The 22,405-nt window shown below is 36.4% G+C and overlaps 1 protein-coding gene across 1 annotated transcript in view; it reads left to right on the top strand.

Annotated features, from left to right (window-relative positions):
* fat4 (FAT atypical cadherin 4) overlaps positions 1-22,405 on the top strand; it is a 206,996-nt gene that overhangs the window by 121,781 nt on the left and 62,810 nt on the right. The window contains 4 exon segments of the mRNA XM_055159457.1: positions 3,531-3,792; positions 6,634-6,984; positions 10,445-11,361; positions 15,397-15,571. Of these exon segments, the coding sequence (XP_055015432.1) occupies positions 3,531-3,792; positions 6,634-6,984; positions 10,445-11,361; positions 15,397-15,571 (1,705 nt within the window).

Consider the following 22,405-nt stretch of genomic DNA (forward strand, 5'->3'; position numbering starts at 1 on the left):
TGGATGTAAGTCTGTGTAATGTCCCCAAGAAGCACTGAAATGTGTTCATGTGTGGAGTTTTTTACAAGGTCTGGATGTCTAAGCGCCGTTCTGGTAATGCAATAAGGGACAAGGTCAAGAGCAGCCAGGTTTATCTGTCGTAAAAGCAAACTTGGGACAAAGATAAGAGAGTCAAGAAGATAGTCTTAAAATATTGACTAAAATGTTTGGCCATCAGATAATACTGGGTTTCGCATTAGCTTTTGTGCTCAAAGGAGTGATAAAAATGTAAAATTTACTAGTTCGCACTTGTAAATAGTATGTGTAGTCTTCTTGGTTGCCCAAAATCATATCAGCAAATAGAAAATATATGTTTTTCATTTTTCACTACAGATTTTTTTTTATTTTTATGATGTCTTAGTGGAGTTTTAATGCATTTTAATGAAAAATACACTGGTTTTAGCATCAGATTGATATTGTAATACTTGACATATCGTTACTTGGTATCAGCTCTAAACAAAAATGACTGGTATCACCCCTCAAAGAAATGAAGAAAGTAGTCCTTTAATATTGGTCAAGGCAAATCAACACCATGCAAACATATCCCCTTAAAGGTCCTATATTACACAACATAGTGAACTTTAAGCTATATTATAAAGTTGTTACTTCATCAAAAACATACCTCTACTTGTGTTTTGATTCATTCTCACATGTTTGAGTAACTCTAGGTATGTTTTTGATGAGGAAACGACCATACAACATAGATCAGAAAATAGCATAATGGGCCCCTTAACTATGCATAACATCCATTCATGTCACCATCATGTGAGAGACTTTGTCCACGGCGTCAGTCCATTACACCAGCGTGCAGACAGGAACCTAGCTTAATGCAACGCCTCCTTTCATAAGCCTTCCCATTGTGCGGCTCTGATCAAAAAGCATCACCCAAACAACCAGCATGACTGAAAGAGTTCCATTTAGCTTAGCTCTTAACCCACTGTAACCAGACCCCTCTCTCTTGGTCACCGTCCCTTTTTGATGTCGCGTTTTGTCTATTGGCGGTGCTAGCTAGCCGTCTGATCTCGACATTGTCCACAGCACAAATATAAACGTCAGCTCCTGTCACCAGTTCTTTTCGGTTGTCATAGCGGCACACTGGGGGCCTCCTCTGTTGTCGGCTGTGGCTTTGGCTATCGCATGTGTCACGCTGCATGTGCACGTCTGAGGTAACGGGGGATCTATTAGCTGCATTTATAGAGGAACACTATAGCCCCCGAAAAGTTCAAAGCCAAACAGGGAGGTGCTCAGTTCAGGCCATCATTCTTTCCAGTGTAAGTGGCGCTTTTACTATGCGTGAGGCAATCGGAGATCGTGTGTGTCCGTAGTGGATTACAGATTTCTATAGCGTATTACAAAAGTGACTATTTATGGAGAGTGACCTTATCATAATGTGTTTTTTTGTTTTTTTTGTTTTTTTAGTATTTATTCATTTATATAAAGGGACTGTCTGTTGCCTGTGCTCTTACAGTTAGGTACGGTAAAGGTATTACACTCACACTGAACCTGGGCAGCCAGAGTCTTAACCTACATAGTTTTTCTCATTCTATTTCATGCTCAGGCCATGTCTCCTGAAAGTACAGAACCTCCAGAGTTCCTTCACTGAGCTGCAGAGGCTGCACTAGCACTGATTCAGGATTGGCTGCAGAGGTTTAGGGTTTAGGTAGTGACCATTCAGATCAGGTTTTAGGTTTTAACCATTGGATTTCAGCAGTGAACAAGACAACCCAAATGAGAAACTCATGTGAGGCTAAGGCTGTGCAATTAATTGAGTTTTGATCGCGATTTCGATTTGTGTGTCAAACGATCTCCAAAAGCATATAATTGAGTTGAAGCAATTTAAGCTTAGCTAGAGATTGTAGAACAGCTGGATATACAGTTTATTTTGGATACATTTATGTTTTTCCGATGTCTTATTTCATGTTCAAAGTATATTTTATTCATTTTATGTTTTATACATCTCAAAACTGCTCTAAGTTACATATTTGTAGCCTATATTTATTTTCACTTTGAAAGTTTTGCGTAAATTAGCAATAACAAAGTGTTCTGTTTTTTTTGTTTGCTTGTTTGGTTTTGTTGAGAGAGAAATGCTGAATAAATGCATCATGTAACTAAAAAAATAACCGTTTGAATAATTGTGTTTTCAATATTGACCAAAATAATCGTGATTTTTTTCATTATCGAGCAGCCCTTTGTGAGGCTCATTCTGTTCTCTGATTGGATAAATGTCTTGCGAACGGTTCCTTTAAGCAAAACCAAGTGAAACAATAGGCAGTATTAACATAGTACACACAGCACGTACTTCTGACATATGGATCTGTCTTGAATATATGGGTATTTAATGTATGTGTGTATGTGTGTGTATGTGTAATGGTGAAAAATAAAAAGATAAATAAGAAAAATTATAGCTTGAAGTTCCCGATTGTCAAAGAATATGAGCTTTGAATTTGCATATGGTTTAGTATATTGCTCCTGTCAGCGTCGCCATTCATCATAACGTTGTAAAGATTATTTTTATGTGGAAGTAGTTGTAGTAGTGGTTTACATTTTAAAACTCCTTCTCCCTATGTCCCATTTTCATTTACAGTCTCTTCCATGCTCTCATAGAGAGCATAAGGCCTGCCCAGTCACACAGAGAGGGTTTTCATTCATGCTAAATCAGCAGATCTGGAGACATGACACGCTAACATGTGTACTAAACAATCAGATTTCCTAATAGTTAGAGCAAACTTTGAAGTTAGGGATCATAAGGCCTGAGAAAGTACAGATGAAAGCAAAGATATCCCAGCGACCCTTTCTGCTTTTTGAGAATGTTGTCTGTAATCTTTCATGTACTACTTTTGATTAATCAACTCTCTGGTCTATCTTCATATTTGCTTTTTCTCATTTTGTTTTGCTTCAACCACCACCACTTTTTGTTATTCATTTTATCCATTCAAATTCAATTCAATCGCGCTAACTTGCAGTACAGACATGCATACAACTAATTTCTGTAATTTTGTTGAGAATCCTGAGCTAGCCATTCCTTTACAACAACATAGCTCATTTGTTATTATACATATATTGTAAAAAAAAAAAAAAAAAGATGTTTAGTTATTCATGTTTTATTATTTTTATTTTTTACTTTTATTTTATTTATTTATTTTTTTTTTTATTATTTTATTTTTATAGTTTTACTTTGTATTTATTTATTTTTATTATATTTATATTATTTTTTTTTTTTTACTCTGTATGTTTTTTTCTTTTTGTATTATTATTATTATTATTATTATTATTATTATTATTATTATTATTATTATCATTGTGCTCTTTTTTTTTATTTTTGTTCTTTTATTTTTTTTTTATTACAAAAAAATATAAATTTATTTATTTATTTATTTTATTCAGTTCATTCAGACAAGCCCCAGTTTCCTAAACCTACTGATCTATAACACAGATTTTGGTTTACAGTAGCTCTCCCTAAATACCAATACATGTCTTCTTTGTTCCTACAGGGTCCCAACGCTCTCGTCACCTACACCATCATCAGCGGGGCGGACGACAGCTTCCGAGTAGACCCAGAATCAGGAGACCTGATCGCCACCAAAAAGCTTGACCGAGAGCGCCGTTCAAAGTACTCCCTCCTGGTACGCGCGGACGACGGAAAGCAGTCTTCGGACATGAGGCTCAACATCACCGTCAAGGATGTCAACGACCACACGCCCAAGTTCTCACGCCTCACGTACTCATTTGACATCCCAGAAGACACTGCTCCAGGTGGGACTCCAGAGGGCTTTTTATACTGCAACTGCAAAACCAGTTTGATCCGCTACACACTGTAAACTCGGCAATGTGAAGAATGTCAATGTCAGTGAGTTATCTCTTCAGTTTGCTTCCTGGGCTGCTAAAGGCATTATGGGTCAGACTTTGTTTGTTGTGAGCTTGCAGTGAAGAGAAAAGGTATGAAATTGTGGTATGAAAGTATTTTTGTCAATGGATTTGCAGGAAGAAAGATTTATAATTGTAGTGGACCAAACAGAAAGGGAAAGACGGTATAAAAATAAGTTTAAATTTAATAAAGTCAAATAAACGTAATTTAACAAAGACTCAAATGAGGTAAATCATTACCAAAAAAGCCTAGCCCACTGGAGTAACTTAAATCAAACTGAACAGAACAAAACTAACCCAAGCAGACAAAGAACAGGGGTATTTAAATACATGAGGGCCAACTAAAACTGAACACAAGAGGGGGGATTTACACTAAATAATGAACTAAAGCTACTAATTTATCAAAGTAACAAAGAAGTAAGTAAGTATGATACAGAAAATAATAAGTGATAATAAAGTAACCTTAAACAAACTAGACAAACTAACTTAGTTAAACCTAATAAACAGTGCTCCCCCTTTGTTTGGCGTGGATGGTCCCTGCCAAGGATCCTCCGTCTGGCCACTCAAAAAATAAATAAAATAAAAAAAAGAAGTGTAAATGATAATTCAGACTTATATTAACTAAATCATGTGCACTCAAATTAGAATATGAGTCTAAATAAAGGAATTAGATTAAACTATGTGTGTTGTAATTAACTTAATGTAAATGTAAATGTAATGAAATAATACTAACACTGTGGAGTTTTGGCAGAAGTATCCACCACAATAATGAACTTTGTTTTTTATGATTCAGGGTTAGTAGCTTCTTAATTAAAGGGTTAGGAGTTAGGGTTATCATTGAAGGTACTATACCTGATGTTTACTGTCTTAAAAATATAACTATTACATTTTAAATGGTTTGCAGTGGTCCAAAGTTGTTCCTCACTAACCTTATGCATTCTGAGCATCCTAATTATTTACCATGATAAGCTAACAATAATAATTGCAGACAGCACACAGCAGAGTTATTTTGACCTCAGAAGCTGCTTGTACCTAGCCAGGCTGGCACCACCTAGTGCCTCCTCTCAATTTAATTTATCTCGACTAGGTCAGGAATCAGAATACACTAGACGGTTTGCTAGACCCCAGAAATGGCACCAGCCATTCAGCGAAGAACCATACATTTTGTGTTGGTAACGATTCTTGAAATCGCGGATTTAAAGCCAGAACAAAGAGAACTTTATCAAGGGGAACAACGTTATTGCCCTTCTTCCTACGGGATCTGAGAAAAGCTTAATATACCAGTTAGCCCTGTTAGCGGTGCATTACATACGTCACGACCAAATAGCAGCGATTGGTTACATTTTTAAAAAAGTATCTGCCTACCGTCAAGCAAACTAATCCTAATCCTGCGAGGTCAAACAGTTTCCCTAAAGTGAAACCAGCTGATGAATCAGGCTAGCTTGCAGAATGGGGCAAGACAAGACAAATGTTTGCTTAAATACATGAGAAGAATCAGGTACAGGGCCTTTATGGTGTTAATAAGCCTTAATTTTTCATTTAGTTGTTGTGAATTAAGTCTAAGCCTAAGTCTTGATGCTTTATTAAGGCTAATTAAGATGTAGTCTTTGTAAAGTGTTAACAGATTTGTTATTGAACCTTCTGAATGAAGTGAAAGCTACATTTTCTTGAAGTTTGTATTGATTGGATTATGGTCTTTGTTAGTTCCAAATTATATGCAGAAAGTGGCCATCTCAGAGCTAGATGAAACTGCTTTTATGGAGACACAACCCAAAAAGTAAAATAAACAAAATTTTGATTAGAATTTATAAATTGTTATCGTTAAAAGTTCGATTTTCCTCTTTATTTGTATGTTTATAATTTAGAAATGGGCAACTGGCAGCAACGATAAAAGCCTGTTTTAATTCTCTATTCATTATTGATTCGTCCAAATACTTGCTTAAGAAACTAAACAGATGTTGAGCAAAATTTCAATTCATCTGTCTGACATCTAAAACCGATCGCTTGATGAGTCAACACAACATTTCTTTTTTGGAGCCGTCTGTTGAAGCTGATTTCAAGGGAAAAATGTACTGTTCTCATGGCATTTCCAATATCACTGATGTGGAATATATCAATACATCAATATAGTATGTAAATGTCTATTCTAATAATGAATCACTCAACTTTAGCTTAACTTTCCTTCTGTTGAACACATCAAATCGTACTTCTTAAACTTATGTCGAAAGCTTTTTCTTATTTCTACATTTATATACTTTTATGAGTTACTGAAATACTACCAAATCTTATGTGCTTTGCTATGGGGCTACATCCCAAATGCCAGAGGTCATTGGTAGCAAAGGTAACCCCTAATTTATATGGAAATACATCAGCAATGAGCCTGATTTACTAGTGCACTGACAATTGTCTGGCTAGGCTACTTCACCTTTTGCTCTTTCGTTTTACGAGAACAAAAACGCATTGTGTTGCTAATATTTAATTTGGATGAAACTTTGTATTAAAATCCATTACAGGTGAGTTATAGGGTTATCTCCAACGCTAGTCATTATAAATCACATGGGATATCGAAGGTGCCAAAAGTGTAATTTCTAGTGTTATTATAAGAACTAGCAGAGAATAGACAGCTCCAGTGGTATCAATAAAGTTATCTTAACAATACCCCGTAGATGTATTAAAGTCATTGCGTGCTGTCTGTAAAATCTGGTCTGAAATCATGTCTAACGCTTGCAGGCTCCATCGTGGCGGCGATCCTGGCCAGTGACTCCGATTCTGGGGTGAACGGAGAGGTGACATACTTGCTGGAAGAGGACGATGAAGATGGGACGTTTATATTAAACCCGGTGACTGGTGTGTTCAATGTGACCCGGGCGCTGGACTATGAGACGCAGCAATATTACATCCTGACAGCGAAGGCACAAGATGGCGGAGGGCAGGCCAGCACGGTGCGAGTCTACTTCAATGTGCTGGATGTGAATGATAACCCGCCCGTCTTCAACACCACAGTGTACAGCACGTCTGTGTCCGAGAGTCTGCCTCCAGGGGCGAGTCTTCTGACTGTGGGGGCCACTGACGCTGATGATGGTGAGTGGTTTCCAATTGTTTAGTTAAATTAGTTTAGGTTAATGCTTATTTTAATTTTAATTTAGTTAAATACATTGGCTGGATAGCTAAACTTGCACACTCTGAAATTGAGTTTCAGCTGCCTGTTACAGGTGACATTTGGTGGACTTTTCACAATTCAGAAGATATAATATGTTAATTGCTATGGCAACGGTCCTCCAGCAGCATCATTCTGAAACTCATGGATACTAAGACGATGGATGCAGTGCAAGCAATATTAATAAAAACATATTAATAATTACATAAAAAAATTTATTTATGGCATAAGAAATATAAAATATATTAAATACAATATAAATGTAATACTTCTAAATATCAATAGGAAAGAACTGCCTACAATTTTGTATTTTATTTATTTGGCAAGTTCAAAAGTCATATAGTTTGTGCTATTGGACATATTTTTTATTGAAAAACAAACTGAGGTAACTTTTGGGGGAGTTCCCTTTTAAAAGACTTTCATAGAAGTGTATTGACTATTTTCAGCTAATTTTTTATTTTCTTTTTTTTTATATATATAAATAAAAATATCAGCATTGGTAAAAAAAAAAATAATAATAATAATAATAATAAAAAAAATGTATTTCAGCCCTCCAGTTTTCTACATCAAAAATGAACTAGGCCAATTATTTATAACAACAATCCACATCTGACCAGGCTGAGGACCAAAAATATGTACAGATGTTTTAAGATATTTTGAGCTCTGGACTACTTTTGAACACATAAATCAAATGCAAGTTTTTCTGAACAGGTTAATGTAATACATGGCTGTCATTGTGTTATGACTGCTGATTACACAGAAGCTCTCAAATCTATATTTTCACATATACTTAGTGTTGTGCATGGATGGTCTGATGAAATATAACATGCTGAGGGTATTATTAAGTGGCTGTAGAGATATTTTTTGCATTTCAGGTGGTCGCTTATGTGCTGTGTGGTATTTTTTTTTCCAGTTTCCTTGGTTGTAATTAGCACTTCACACAGGCTATTTATTCCACATATGCACGAGTTTGATCCCTGCCCGTCATAAAGCATAATGTTGCAGTCAAAATAGAACAGTGCCATTGTTAGCACTTCCTAAGCCACCGTGACCCTGACCCCTGACCCTACACTGTTTAGTAGTGTACTGGCAAACTTTACAATACTAATTAGGTGAATAAATAAATAAAATTAAGACTTTAATGTCTTGATAAATAAAATACAGACTTAAACTTGTAAAATACAAGCAACCTCAACAATATTAATTACATGTATGTAATACATGAAACAAATGATGACAACATTTAGGTTTAAATGGGCTTTCTAAAGTGGGACAATAAGATAAAACAAACAGGAATATATTAAAGCTTTATTTAACCTAATACGAACAATAGTCAAGATACATAACAGCTAACATTAACTAATGCTAAAAGAAACAGAATTTGAATACAGGAATAGGAGTCTTTTATTTTAGAGTCACAAACTCAAAATTCGAAACTCCAAGATTTGTTTTGAAAGAATTGACTCCAAGAGTTTTAAAAGCCCATTGAAAAATTTGAAACTACAGATTAGGCCAGTTCTCTTGTCTATTTATTTGTTACAGCCGAGTAAAAGAGGCTTCCAAGCTATCTTTATCAGGACATGGGAGAAGTGCCAATTCTGTAACAATCTACACAATACGTTCGCAAATATCGGTGTATGACCTCAAATCCTGGGAAAAATTATCCAGGAATGTAATTTTTTATCAAATCAAGTTAGTTAGTATTGTTGTATAACTTTAATGATATCTGCTACTGACTCCCCTGTTGTATTCTTTCACTTCATCAATAGCTGTTATCTACATTATTTATGTCTGATAATGTACCAGCTTTGGTTTAACAGAAGACCAGAGAGCACAGATGAATCTGAACAAAGGCCAGGTGAGGGGAGGGGGAACAGGTTTTAGATTTGCCATCTTCTACGTCTACATCTAAAAGAATAAATTTATGGATGGTAGCTTTAATGGGATTATCCATTATTGGTTTCTAGTGAGATACTAGAGGATATTTGGTTCCTTAGACCAAGGGCTTCCAAAATTTACAGGACAGGACCTCTAAAATAACCATGCAAATGATTTTAGTAGCAAAACTTAGCAAAATGTTTTAAATCAGATTTGATGTTGTTTAATTTTTTATCTAATAGTACATTCTGTAATTTGAACTAATTTCAGTAAAAGTGTTTTCAATTTTAGATTTAAAAAAAAAAAAAAAAATGAAAGTTTTAGAATTTTTCCAGTTATTTATTGCAATTCAATGTGCAAGTCCAATGAAGAGCTTGAAATTATACAAAGTAAATACTGAACAGCCAGAGTTTAAAAAAGAAGATAACTAAACAAAAGCCAAAGCTCTGCCAAAACTACCTCAGGAAAAAAGAACAAGATGGTGAGCTTGAAAACACGGAGTGTCCACCACAGTCTCCAGACTTAAACCCCATCGAGCTGGTTTGGGATGAACTGGACAGAAGAGTGAAAGCCAAGAAACCTAAAAGTGCCACACATTTATGAGAACTTCTGCAACAGACTTGGGAAGAACTTTCTGAAGAATATTTGATTTCTATTGTAAAAAGAATGCCACAAGTGTGTTAAGCTGCTATATCTGCCAAAGGTGGACACTTTTATGAGTCAAAAGTTTAGAATATGTTTTGGTCAACAGTAAACAGTAAAAAACTGGAAAAAGTGTGACATTCTAAAACTTCTGACTGGTAGTGTAGATTAAAACACAATGTCTCAGTTTAAATTATAATTTGAAATCATCTCACAACCTCCAACTCAGGCCAGGCTGGGAATCACTGCTTTAGAGTTTTATATTTTAAAGACATTCCCAGTATGGAGCACAGGAGCGATAACAAAAGAATTTCTTTATGATGGTTATCAAGTTCACTCATAAACGAAAGAGGTAGTGTAGCATTTTACAGTAGATCTTTTATTGTGTAATGCAATTCATTCAGATTCAGTGGTCACTTTAACTAGAATTGTTTCATCCATATAACCCATCTAAAGGAATCAAAAGTCATCTTTGTGAAATGTTACTCATGCATGCTAGTCAAAGTTGGGGTCATTAGTTTGAAGATTCAGGACCACATTTTCAATAAAACAGAGAGAAATCCTGAAAACATACACTGATCCAAAATCTATACAGTCCATTCATGTAAACAGACCTTCAAATCCGCAAAGGGAAAAGGAGCCAAGCGTCTGCGTCCTAATAAAGAATCTATGCCGCCACTGTTTGACTGGTAAACATGAGGGCGCTGTTGGCAATTTACTGATCAAATTGAGCATGATCACATTTTTCAATTACATTCCTTTCTGTGCCTCTGGAGCGCCGCAAATGTGTGAATATTCTTAGCATAGCATTGACCTAAAAATACCAGCTCTGACTGACAAACTAACCTTGTGTCTTGCTTCTAGGTCCTAACGCCCAGCTACTGTACAGCATTGCATCCGGTGATCCCATGGGACACTTCACCATAACGAAAGATGGCATTCTCAAGAGTAAGAAAGTTCTGGATAGGGAAACGCAATCCTTCTACAACTTGGTGATCACCGTGAATGACTTAGCCCCTCCCCCGATGACCCGGTTCACCAGCACGGCCCAGGTATCCGTCATCCTCCTGGACGTCAACGACTGCTCGCCAACTTTTATTTCGCAAAAGATGACCTACATACAAGAAAACACCCCAGTGGATACTGTGGTGTTTGTTGCCCAGGCTACAGATGCCGACAGCGGGCCCAATAGTTATGTGGAATACGCCCTTAGAGGACCTTTCGGAAACAAATTTAGCATTGGAAACATTGACGGAAACGTGCGATTGGTCGGGGAGTTGGACCGAGAAGAACTTTCCAACTACACTTTGACTGTGGTCGCTACCGATAAAGGGGAACCTCCTCTTTCGACAACAATGGACGTGACAATGATAGTGCTAGACGTGAATGACAACACGCCGAGTTTTTCACAAAATATCTATGACATCGAGATCGAAGAGAACACCTTAACGGGGACTGATGTCATCCAAGTATTCGCAAGTGATGCAGACGAAGGCACAAATGGACAAATCAGGTTTTCAATGTCCGGGGTGAATGCTGATTTTAGGATTGATTCGGTAACGGGTGTGATTTCAGTGGCAAAACAGTTAGACAGAGAGACCAAATCTTCGTATTCTTTGGTGGTCCAAGCGTCGGACAGAGGGAGCACGCCCAGAGTGGACAAGGCTACGGTGAACATCGTCTTGCTGGATGTCAACGACTGCGCACCGGAGTTTGAGCTGTCTCCGTACAGCGTCAGTGTGCAGGAGAATCTGAGAGATCTACCCAAGAATATTCTGCAGGTCAGTACCTCACACTGCCATGACAACAGCCGAAGTTTAAAGGTCCTATATTACGCTGAATTGACTTTGAGCTTTTAGCCATGTTGAAATGTTGTTAACTTCTAAAAAACATACCCGGAGTTGAGCTTTGGTTCATTCGCACATGTTTGAGTAACCCTTTATTATTAGTTTGTCTTCATCTCCAAAACTCAAAATCTCAAAAGTTTTCAAGTTAACAGCTACCTTTTTACCTTTTGTTAAGCAGTGTTTGGAAATTCCAGGACAGAAATTATCCATTTAATTCTAGTGAAGGTGTATGGTGTTTAAAAATACAGATAATACACTTCCTGTATTATCACATGATGTCACAAGTACAAAAGTGTTTCTCTTTGAGAGAAGAACTCCTAAGCCTAAATGCAGAATTTGTGTGTTAAATAGGGGTGTATCAATATCCAAGTCTCACAATACGATATTGTCATGGTATGAACTTCATGGTACGATATTTATTGCTATATCGTGGGAAAGCTCACGATATGGTGGAGAGGAACAATGTACAATCATACATCAATAACAATAATAATAGCCTTCAAAAGACTTAATCCAAAGAACTAAGACTTAAAAGTGCTTAGAACTGTTATTTCTTCTTGTAGTCTACACTGAAATGGAGCAAAGGATCATGCTGCACTATAACTCTTAATTTAAGCAAAGAAATTATTGTGAGAAATTTGACGATACGATATCACGATATTTTGGTTATTGTTACATCCCTAGTGTTAAACATGTGTGAATGAAAGAAACTACAACTCCAGGTATGTTTTTGAAGAGGAAACAGCATTTCAACACAGATCAGAAAATAGCGCAATATAGTCCCTTTAAACTGTAATTTTCCTAAAAGTTGGCCGACCTATGAATTTCGACATATGTTAAATGTCTATGCAACTGCCTCCAATTCATCTCGCAAAAATGGATTGTCCATTTCACAATTTCAGTTAGCAATTTATCTTAGCGATCTAGCCATGGCCAAGCCAGTATAAACAGCCATTATGCAGACCACCCAATTTTATGAGATTGATTATTAGTTTACTATACATAGAATGGAGATTTCACTGACCCAAAGCTATTGAGTAACTGTTTTTCGTCCACAAATGTATGCTGTCATTATTAAGTTTTCTATTTTTTGGCAATATTGTGTGAAAGGAAAAATATAAATTATAATAGCAGTCCTTGAAGGTGCACTGTGTAGCTTTTTGGTTTCTATGCATGTACATTCCTCTGCCTGGAATGTTCCACAGTATGACATTAAACAGCCATAACTTACATGTATACACTTACAGTTGGTTTTATAGCTCGTAAATACCTCGAAACACAGACATTCTGACTGTGAGCCTCTCCACAGATCTGACCTCTAACTTGGTCTGGTTTGGTCTCCATGAAGGCAGAGAGGTTTAATGCCATACTGTGAAACATTACAGACAAAGCCATAACATCTCCATGAAGAAAAGCATTTGACGAACACCAGAAAAGTTACACAATGTGCCTTTAAATGGTCTAGTCCTGGCTGTTTGCTTGTATTTACTTGCTATTTCAACAGAGATATTGCAAAGGAACATTTTTTTAAAGAAAAGTATGATTTTTGGATTGGCGCTTCATATTCAGGTTCAAAATATATTTCATGATGGTGAATTGGTCTACTGTTATTACTGGGAATGCATTTTCAGTACTAATATCTAGCAGTGGTACCCCCTGAGTGAAAAGAAGACAGTTTGAATGGCAGTCGTGGGACTTCTAATGGGCTAATGCTTTAACTAAATTCCCTAACCTAATAAGTGAAGGTATGTTAGCGATATCAATGTACTGAATCACTTAGCAGGGTGCTCGCTTTAAGCTAAACACTTGACTGAAACAATAAAGAAATGAAAAATGACGGCAATTTGCTCTGCACAATTAGCGTTTCATAGGATTCCGCTGAAATATAAAACTTGGTTAAATGAAATGACAAGGCAGTTACAGCCATAAGCTCTGTGATGGTGAAATGAGCCATGCATAAAGAATGGGGGAAAGAAGTAGTTTCCAGTGACGGAGCAGTTAGACTTTTTGTGCATGAGCTGTCTGAGGAAATGGGCTACACTTACGGAGAGGGAAGAGGGCCAGGCTAAAGGATTGTTCCAACCAGACACACGCACTAACCTAACCTGAGAATGGCAATGGTGAAGGTATGGAAGGCTGAGAAAAAGAAAAAAAAGAAGTATAGTTTTATTTGTAGCATTATGGAAGACATTTTACATGTTTAATTTTTAATGTAAGATTTGTATGTATGCCTTGTCTAAGCCACTCGGGAGGATTAGGAATGATTAAAGGTCCCATGTCTAGCTGCACTAACGCCTTAGATTGAGACTGAATGAAATCATCTATGCATTTTAATAGACAATTTATCTGATAAGAACCATAAAGTATCAACCAGGCATGATGTCCCATATTGTCAATTTTGGGCGGGTTGTTGGATGTGAACCATGTGGAAGCAACTGGCTGAGACCTATCCCAGACAGACCTTTCTACCATGGTCAACATTAGAGTGAAGCAAGAAATATCTGGGCGGAGCTATGGCTTCAAATTAGGGCTGCTCAGTTATGGAAAAAAATGATTATCACGATTATTTTGGTGAATAATGAAATCACGATTATTTTTTTAGTTACACAATGCATTTATTCAGCAATTCTCTCTTAAAAAAAAAAAAAAACAACACTTTGTTATTCATAATTTACGCAAAACTTTCAAACTCAAAATGAAGAATAAAATAAAATATACTTGAACATGAAATAAAGTAGCCAGGCTGGCGCCACCTAATGCCTTTGCTCAATTTAATTTCTCTACAGCAACAAGGTTAGGAATCAGAATACAGTAGACAGTTTGCAAGAACCCCGGAGCTGCAAGTTCGGGCACCAGCCAATCAGTGAAACGCCATACATTCTATGTTGGCAACAATTGCTTAGATTGAGGATTTAAAGCTGGAACAAAGAGAATGTTTGGTGAATTTTATCAAGGGGAAAGATGTTATTGTCTTTCTTCTTACGGGATTTGGGAAAAGCTTAATATACCAGTTAGCCTGGTTAGCGGCGAATTACATACATCACAACCAAATAACAGAGATTGGTGAAATTAAAAAAGTACCCACTACTGCTGAGCGAATGAATCCTAATGCAGTGAGGTCAGATAGTTTCCATGAAGTGAAACTGAATGATGAATCAGGCTAGAATTAAGGCATAGAAAAACACAAATGTATCCAAAATAAACTATATATCCAGCTGTTCTACAATATTTATGAAATAGTGAGACAGATATGAGTCCTGCTGCGATACGCACTCCTCCGTGGGTTCATGGATATAATCAGAACTGGAGCTCCCATTACTCACTTTACGCACCAAGTGCTTGCAGGGGTACCACGTGAATCCTCGCAACACTACGGTTGTTGGCCCCAGTCCTCACTTTCGCTGGCACGTAAATTGTTTCAACTCGATTATATGAGTTTGGAGATCATTTGACACAGAATTTGAAATCATGATCAAAATTCGATTTGAAAATTTGACTAAATGCACAGCCTTACTTTAAATTGTTCCTCACTTAAAGTTCATAATCAGGTTTATGTTTTACTGTCACTGTTTTATTTGTAAAATAAGTTACTAGATGTTGAAGATCTGTCTATTTTAAATGTTCTTGATGAAAGTACATGAAGTATGCCACAAACTTTCCATTTTATGTATCTAAAAGCCATAGGAATGTGTCCCCTTAGAATTATAACATTATATCATTGTTCTGAGACACAGATTTAACAGAGACAGAAATATAGGTTTAATGTTCTGAAAAGTCTTATATTCTTATTCAGGAACAAGAATATATGAATAACTTTTCTCAGAAACGCTGGATAGAAGCTTATAGTTTTAAGGGTGTGAATTATCACCCCATGTCTTGACTGTCAGAAACGCCAAGATAAAGTTCCAATACCTAAATATAGAAACTATTTTTATTAAGTGAACTGAATCATTTTGTACTGTTTCGTAGGTGGTTGCGAGAGATGATGACCAGGGTGCCAATGGTCAGCTCAGTTACATGCTCAGCGGTGGGAACGATGATGGAGCCTTCAGCCTGTCGTCCAGTGGACAGCTCAGCCTGACCCAGACTCTGGACCGCGAGATCCAAGGGAGATACACCCTGCTCATCACAGCCACAGACTCAGGTACAACGAGGAAAGATGAACTTCCTAGTAATGTGTGTGATTTTTTTGGCTTTTACAGTTTAATGTCAAACCGTGGTAACATAGCAGTTGGAGCGCAAAGATACTGGAGTAATAGGGTTGAATTTATATCATGCCACATTAACGTGTTCACTGATAATTGAGTTGTCTTGCTCAATGATACAACAACATTACCAGTTTAGTAGTAGAAATTGTACCACCAACCTGAGCTAACAGTGAGCCACATTATCCTGTCCCAATTTATTACTAGTTTGTGGATCTGGCAATTAAAAGTGCACTATGTAGCTTTTCTGTTGGGGGTCCATTACCGGTTTGTCTCCATGGAGATGTTATTGCTTTGTCTAGATCAGGGGTAAATACTCAAAGAGCCATTTAGACTGTCTCCCACAGAAAGGAAAACACCCGGAGCCACAAAACCCTTTTGACATCTAAAATGAGGATAACACTGTATGGATAACTTTTTTTTTTTTATTTATTTTTTTTTTTTACCTGTATTCTCTCTATAAAAGACTATATTATGTTGCATTTATGAAATAATTGAAATGCGACAGAGAATATAAGTCCATTCATATATACGGTCTGTGCGTATGACCTACAGACTTATAATCTCTGAAAAGGTTCACACAAACCATCTCCAGCGCGAAAGAAGCACAGGACAGACTGAGCATCAGCAGCACATCCTTTGCCACAGAGAGAACATGCATATTCCACTGAGTCATGTCCTTTAGTCCGACAGAACCTGACTGTATCAGCAGCACAAGAAGTGAGCCTTTTTTTTCCAGCGCTTTTACTTTATGCAAATTAGCCATGTGGTTTTAAGTTTTGTTTCTGTAAAATATAAAGAAATGTGCGCAAAGCTGAATTAAACACATTATTACTCCATGTATATTTGAGTCCTGCTTAAACTTAAACTTAAATTATCCACCTACAGTAAGCCAAAAATATATAAAAATGAAAAACGTTTTATTTGATTGTTACAAGATTACCATTATCTACACATTTAGAATTGCATTTTAAAACGGACAAACTAAAATAAAAGTACATTATAATTCAATACTCATTATTTATTTTCCAAAGTCACAGCGAGCCACAACAGAAGGATGAAAGAGCCACATGGGGCTCTGGAGCGGCAGGCTACTGACCCCTGGTCTAGAATGTTCCACAGCATTAAGTATTAAACTTATCTATTGTGTTTTTATTCAGTTCACTAAAATACACTGAAAAACATGCATTCCCACTATGAACTCGGTCACCTGTCCACACATCTGAACTGTAACTTGTAGAAGTGGCATCACCATGCATGGACTAAAGCTGCATTGCTTTTACTTTAGAGGTGTTTTTTAAAATGAAAAATGAAAATGAAATGTTTTGGTAAGACAACCTCACTTTTTCATTGCTTAGTCATAACATAAACTCTTACCAGTCTTACCAGCTCATCAAAACAATACTATTTACTGCTTTTTATAAAGAAATACAATTAATATTATGCAGAACTGAGTTAAGAATTTTGGCCCTCCACAGTATTTTCTGTGTCTCATGTGACCTCATGAAAAAAATAATTGCCCACCCCTGTAACAGACAATACCATCTTCATGGAGACAACCAGGTGGCGGATGGACTGTCCACCAGAAAAGCTGCAGTGTACATTTACGATTATTCTTCATGGCCCTTCAAGATAATTTCAACCCTCTCCCCGTGCTGGTTTTAAACTTTAGTACTTTCCAGAATATTATGACATCATGTGAACACAGCCTATTGTCCGTCATTTCACCAGAGTCATTTGTTTGCGCTCTAACCACATTCACTTATCATCTACTGCTGCTAAAGCCTTGCCTAGCGTATCCAAAGTCAGACATTTTGTAATCAACCAGGAAAACCAAACTGAAGAAAAATATACCCTTAAACAGCAAATTCACTTGTGTCTTTTCATAAGAAACAATAAACGACTGGACATATTTAGCGTACACATTTCTCAACCCAAAAGTACTTTCCGCAGGTTCGATTGAATGCCGTCCTCTGTTTATTTGGATACAGTGGTAGAGCTTGTTATAGCCAGATAAAAGGTTAACTTGTTATTGCTTGGAGGCCAGTTAATGTGCAGTTAAGGCAGTACATGCGTATCCTTGTTGCAGCCAAATCACATGGTATTCAGGATAAGTATATGGTTCCCTTTAGCCTCTCTGGCACACTGACCATGGTCTGAGGTAGTTCACAGTCATTCCATGTGACCGTTCATAATGCCGGGTATTTTTGAGTGTGGACAGGCTTTTGGTGAGAATTGGGACAAAGTTACTTGAGATAAATCTTTGCTGGGCGTATTCAGAAAGTATTGTTTTGTTTGATGCTATTTTCAAACTGGGAGAACCTATGTTAATGGATTTATAGCACTACTACTACTACTACGTGTACTTTGTATTCTACGACTGCTTTGACTACTGCTACTTTTATTTCGACTGCTTAGTTAATGGTTATCGTATGTTGGACTATATGATTACTACTTCTACTTCTTCTACTACTACTTCTACTATTATTACTTGAGTATGAATCATAAATCTTTGCTTGGGCGTATTCAGAAAGTATTACTACTAATCATACTACTTTGACTATGACTACTACTACTTTGACTGCTTACTTAATGGGTAGGGTATGTTAGACTACCGATACTACTGCAATTACTACTTCTACTTTTTCTACTACTACTTTTACTATTACTACTACTACCACCACCCCCAATACTACTACTACTACTACTGTTACTACTACTATGGTTATCATATGTTAGACTCCTAATATTAGTACAATGATTTCTGTTTCTTCTAGTGCTACTACTTTGACTACAATTACTACTTCTATTACTTTTATTACTGCCATTGCTACAACAGTGACCACTACTACTACTACTACTACTATTACCTCTTCCACTTCCACTGTTAGGAATTATCTGTTTTGCAATAACATGTTTTATTGAGCAACAGTTAGATGTTGGTTCATTTTATTAAAGCAACATGGATGAAAAGTTGCACATGAGGTTCACAGAGTTCTTTCTTCTTTAAGTTCTAGGCTACGTGCCAATATATAATTGAGCCTGCAAACAAGAAAGCAACCGGCCTAATCTATGGCTATCAGTGAGTGGTTAATGTAGATTACACAATTTCCTAAACCTAATATCAGATTATGTTTGGAAATGCTCTACCTGTCAAAAGTTTTAGAAAACAACACTTTTTCCATGTTTTTACTGTTTACTGTTGACCAAAAACATATTCTAAACTTTTGATTCATGAAAGTGTCCACCTTTGGCAGATATAACAGCTTAACACACTCATGGCTCGTTCTTTCTACAATAGAAATCTAATATTCTTCAGAAAGTTCCTCCCAAGTCTGTTGCAGAAGTTCTCATAAATGTGTGGCACTTGGAGGTTGTTTGGCTTTCACGCTTCTGTCCAGTTCATCTCAAACCAGCTCGATGGGGTTTAAGTCTGGAGACTGTGCTGGACACTCCATGTTTTCAAGCTCATCATCTTGTTCTTTTTTCCTGAGGTAGTTTTGGCAGAGCTTGAACTTGTGTTTTGTTATCTTTTATCTTTTTTTTTAAACCTCTAGCTGTTCAGTACTTACCTTTGTAACATTTTAAGCTCTTCATTGGACTTGCACGACTTGAATTCCTGAACATAATTGGAAAAATTAGGGTGTTCTAAAACTTTTGACCGGTAGTGTATGTTATGTTGAAAATCTGTATCTTAGAATATTCAATTACTAAACTTAAAGGGCCCATATTACACGATGTTCTGATCTGTTATATTGTTGTTTCCTCATCAAAAACATCCCTAGAGTTGTATTTGTTTCATTCATACATGTTTGACACACAAAGCCTCCATATTTGGACTGAGTTCTTCCCTCAAGCAGAAAACACTGTGATGAACACATGTGGTGATACAGAAAATGCTCCACTGTGTATTTAAACTTCACACGCCATCACTAGAAGCATTTGGATGATTTTAGTGAATAAAGGTGGAATTTCCAATCTCTTCTGAACAAAAGGTACCACTACATGACATCACAAGGTGGAACAGAGCATTTTGAGCATTGGAGATGTAGACAGAATAATAATAAAGGGTTACTCAAACGTGTGAATGACACAAAACACAAGCTGCTGGTATGTTTTGAGAAGGTAACATCATAACATGGTTTAAATCTCAAAAGAATACATTGTGTGTAATATATGACCTTTAATGCTGATTTAAATATATCCTCAAATAGCTGCCCAGGAAGTATCCCATATTGCTAATTTTGCAGAAGCTTCCTTTCCAAAATTGAAAAATTAAGCACCCTCTTCAATTTGAGCCATGAATAAAATTAAAGACCTTCTTCAGATACCCCCTCTCATTAAGAGATTACATTGCCTTGATAACTTTATTCAATACTATGAACCCGAGGTCACTCCAGAGATTTGTCAACATTGCGGGCATGCATTGTTGTTCTTGGGGTTGCATGACATCATCTCCATATCTATATATTATGTGGTCTTTAGCTGCTCCCCTTCAACTTTGCAAGAAAAACAAAACTCTCCAAGAAACCCAACATACTAATCAGCGAGCTCTCCCCTGTATCCAAACTCACTCACGGATTTGGGATCAGAATATGAAAATATCAAAACAAGGCCGTAATGACAGTGCAGTCCAAATTACCCAGCAGGCTTTGTCACATTCTTGAGGCTAGACACTGGAGAAGGGAGCTGGTTCTCCTCAGTGCTATCTGGCAGGAAATGTTGAAGGTGCATGGTGCAGACATGTCTCCGAAACTCCCGTCTCCCATAAACCATTCTCAACCACAATCATCCATCTCTTTATCGTCTCAGGCGACTGCTCCTTTTCACTCGCCCTATTCCAAACAGCTGTGTACAAAGGGAACAGTTCGGTGGTAGAAGTAACAAAGTACAAAAGTAAAAGTAATAATGTTTTAAAGTATGACTGTTAGCTATCTGTAGTTTACTTTAAAGAGCCCATATTACGCTATTTTCTGATCTATGTTATATTATTGTTTTGTTGTGTTTTGTTTCACTCTCACATGTTTAACACACAAATCTCTCAAATACAGGAAGTGCTCCACTGTGTTTTTAAATAGCATACACCTTCATTTGGATGATTTAAGCGCTGAAAGTGCCAATCTCTACTGAACAAAAGTGGTACATTTTGAAGCGGGTACTTTTTTGTGAGTATGTTTTTGCTCCTATATCTGTATTATCACTTACACACTTGTATACTTCTTCCATCACTGAAAAAGTAGAGGATTTATCATGCGCTGCCTTCTCCATATTAAGCCCAAAACCAGTGCCAGGACTCAGGGCTACATGAGCTGTTTGTGTTGGACTGTTATACCGGGATGTTATGAAAAATAGAAGTGGGGATTAGTTACAGTGATTTGGACTTGAGCTAAAGTGTTTGTCATACACTGGAGAAGAGATCCTTATAGTGTGCCTAGAGTTTGTAGTTATAGGTACACTACCAGTCAAAAGTCTGGACACACTTTCATTTATTTTTCTTCTTTATTTCCATGATTATTTACATTTTAGATTCTCACTGAAAGCATCAAAACTATGAATGGACACATATTGAATGTAGCAAAAAATTACTCAAAATGATTAAAAACTTGCTTTAGATTAAAAAAGAAACAAAAAATAGCCACCCTTAGCCTTGAATCCTGGTTTACAATTTTGGCATTTATTGAACCTGGCATGGCACAGCTGTGAAGTGAAGACCATTACAGGAGACTTCAATATGAAGCTCACTAAGAGACGGACAAGAGTTTGCAGATCTGTCGACAAAGCAGAGGATGGAAACTTTGAGGATTTCAATATAAAATATATTTTTTTTACTTCATATATATATTTACCTAATGTCTTTTATATGTATCTAAACTGTAGAAAGTAATTAACATTAAAATAAATAAATCAATAAATAAAAACTAAAAACTAAACTACTAAACTAAAAACTGCATACCACAGTCTAAAATTTAATATCAACTACTTTTGGGATGTTTTATTGACATTTTGTTTAGTCTTCTAGTCTCAATAAAAGAAAAAAATATGCATGCTTTTCAGAAAGTACACAGCAAAAAGTGGAGTGTTAAAATTGACTCTCACAGAATCAATTTTAACATTTTCTTTTTTATATGATTTTTTATATGAGTCCAATCTGTTCTAGAGTTCATTTAACATTTTTGGAAATGTTAATTAAGTAACACTGAACCAAAGTTCCTGTTTAACCCCAAAATCCAGAGTTATCTTCACGTTTTTTAGAGTAAACAGAAAACACTTTGTAGAGGTATCCTGATTTAGCTAAAGAACACACAGAGGCGTTTTATTTTATTTTTACTTTATTTTAGTTCATTTAAGATGAAATTATGTACAAAACTGTTTCAAACTGGTCTTCTCTCACAAGAGTTTGAAGTGGTGAATGGGAGGAGCCAAATTAACACTAAGAGAAGTTAAATTAACACTAAGAGAAGTTAAATTAACACTAAGAGAAGTTAAATTAACACTAAGGGAAGTTAAATTAACACTAAGGGAAGTTGAATTAACACTAGAGGACTCTGGCAAATAACCCCAACTTACCCCATTTAACTTTCAAATAGTTTAAAATAACACTTTTGGTGTTAAAAACAACTCTGAAATATTTTACCCTAAAATTTTAACCCTCCAGTTTTTGCTGTGTATAGTTTATTTGCAAAATATCGGATAAAAGCAAAAGAAAGCTCATTGTGTTAGATTAGAAGAGTAGTAAAGGTGGGATTAAAAAAGCTTTTTAATTTTTTTCCTTT

This window comes from Boleophthalmus pectinirostris, unplaced genomic scaffold (genome assembly GCF_026225935.1).
Source record: "Boleophthalmus pectinirostris isolate CB_2022bp ecotype Guang Dong unplaced genomic scaffold, ASM2622593v1 HiC_scaffold_23, whole genome shotgun sequence".
In the NCBI taxonomy this organism is placed as follows: Eukaryota; Metazoa; Chordata; class Actinopteri; order Gobiiformes; family Gobiidae; genus Boleophthalmus; species Boleophthalmus pectinirostris.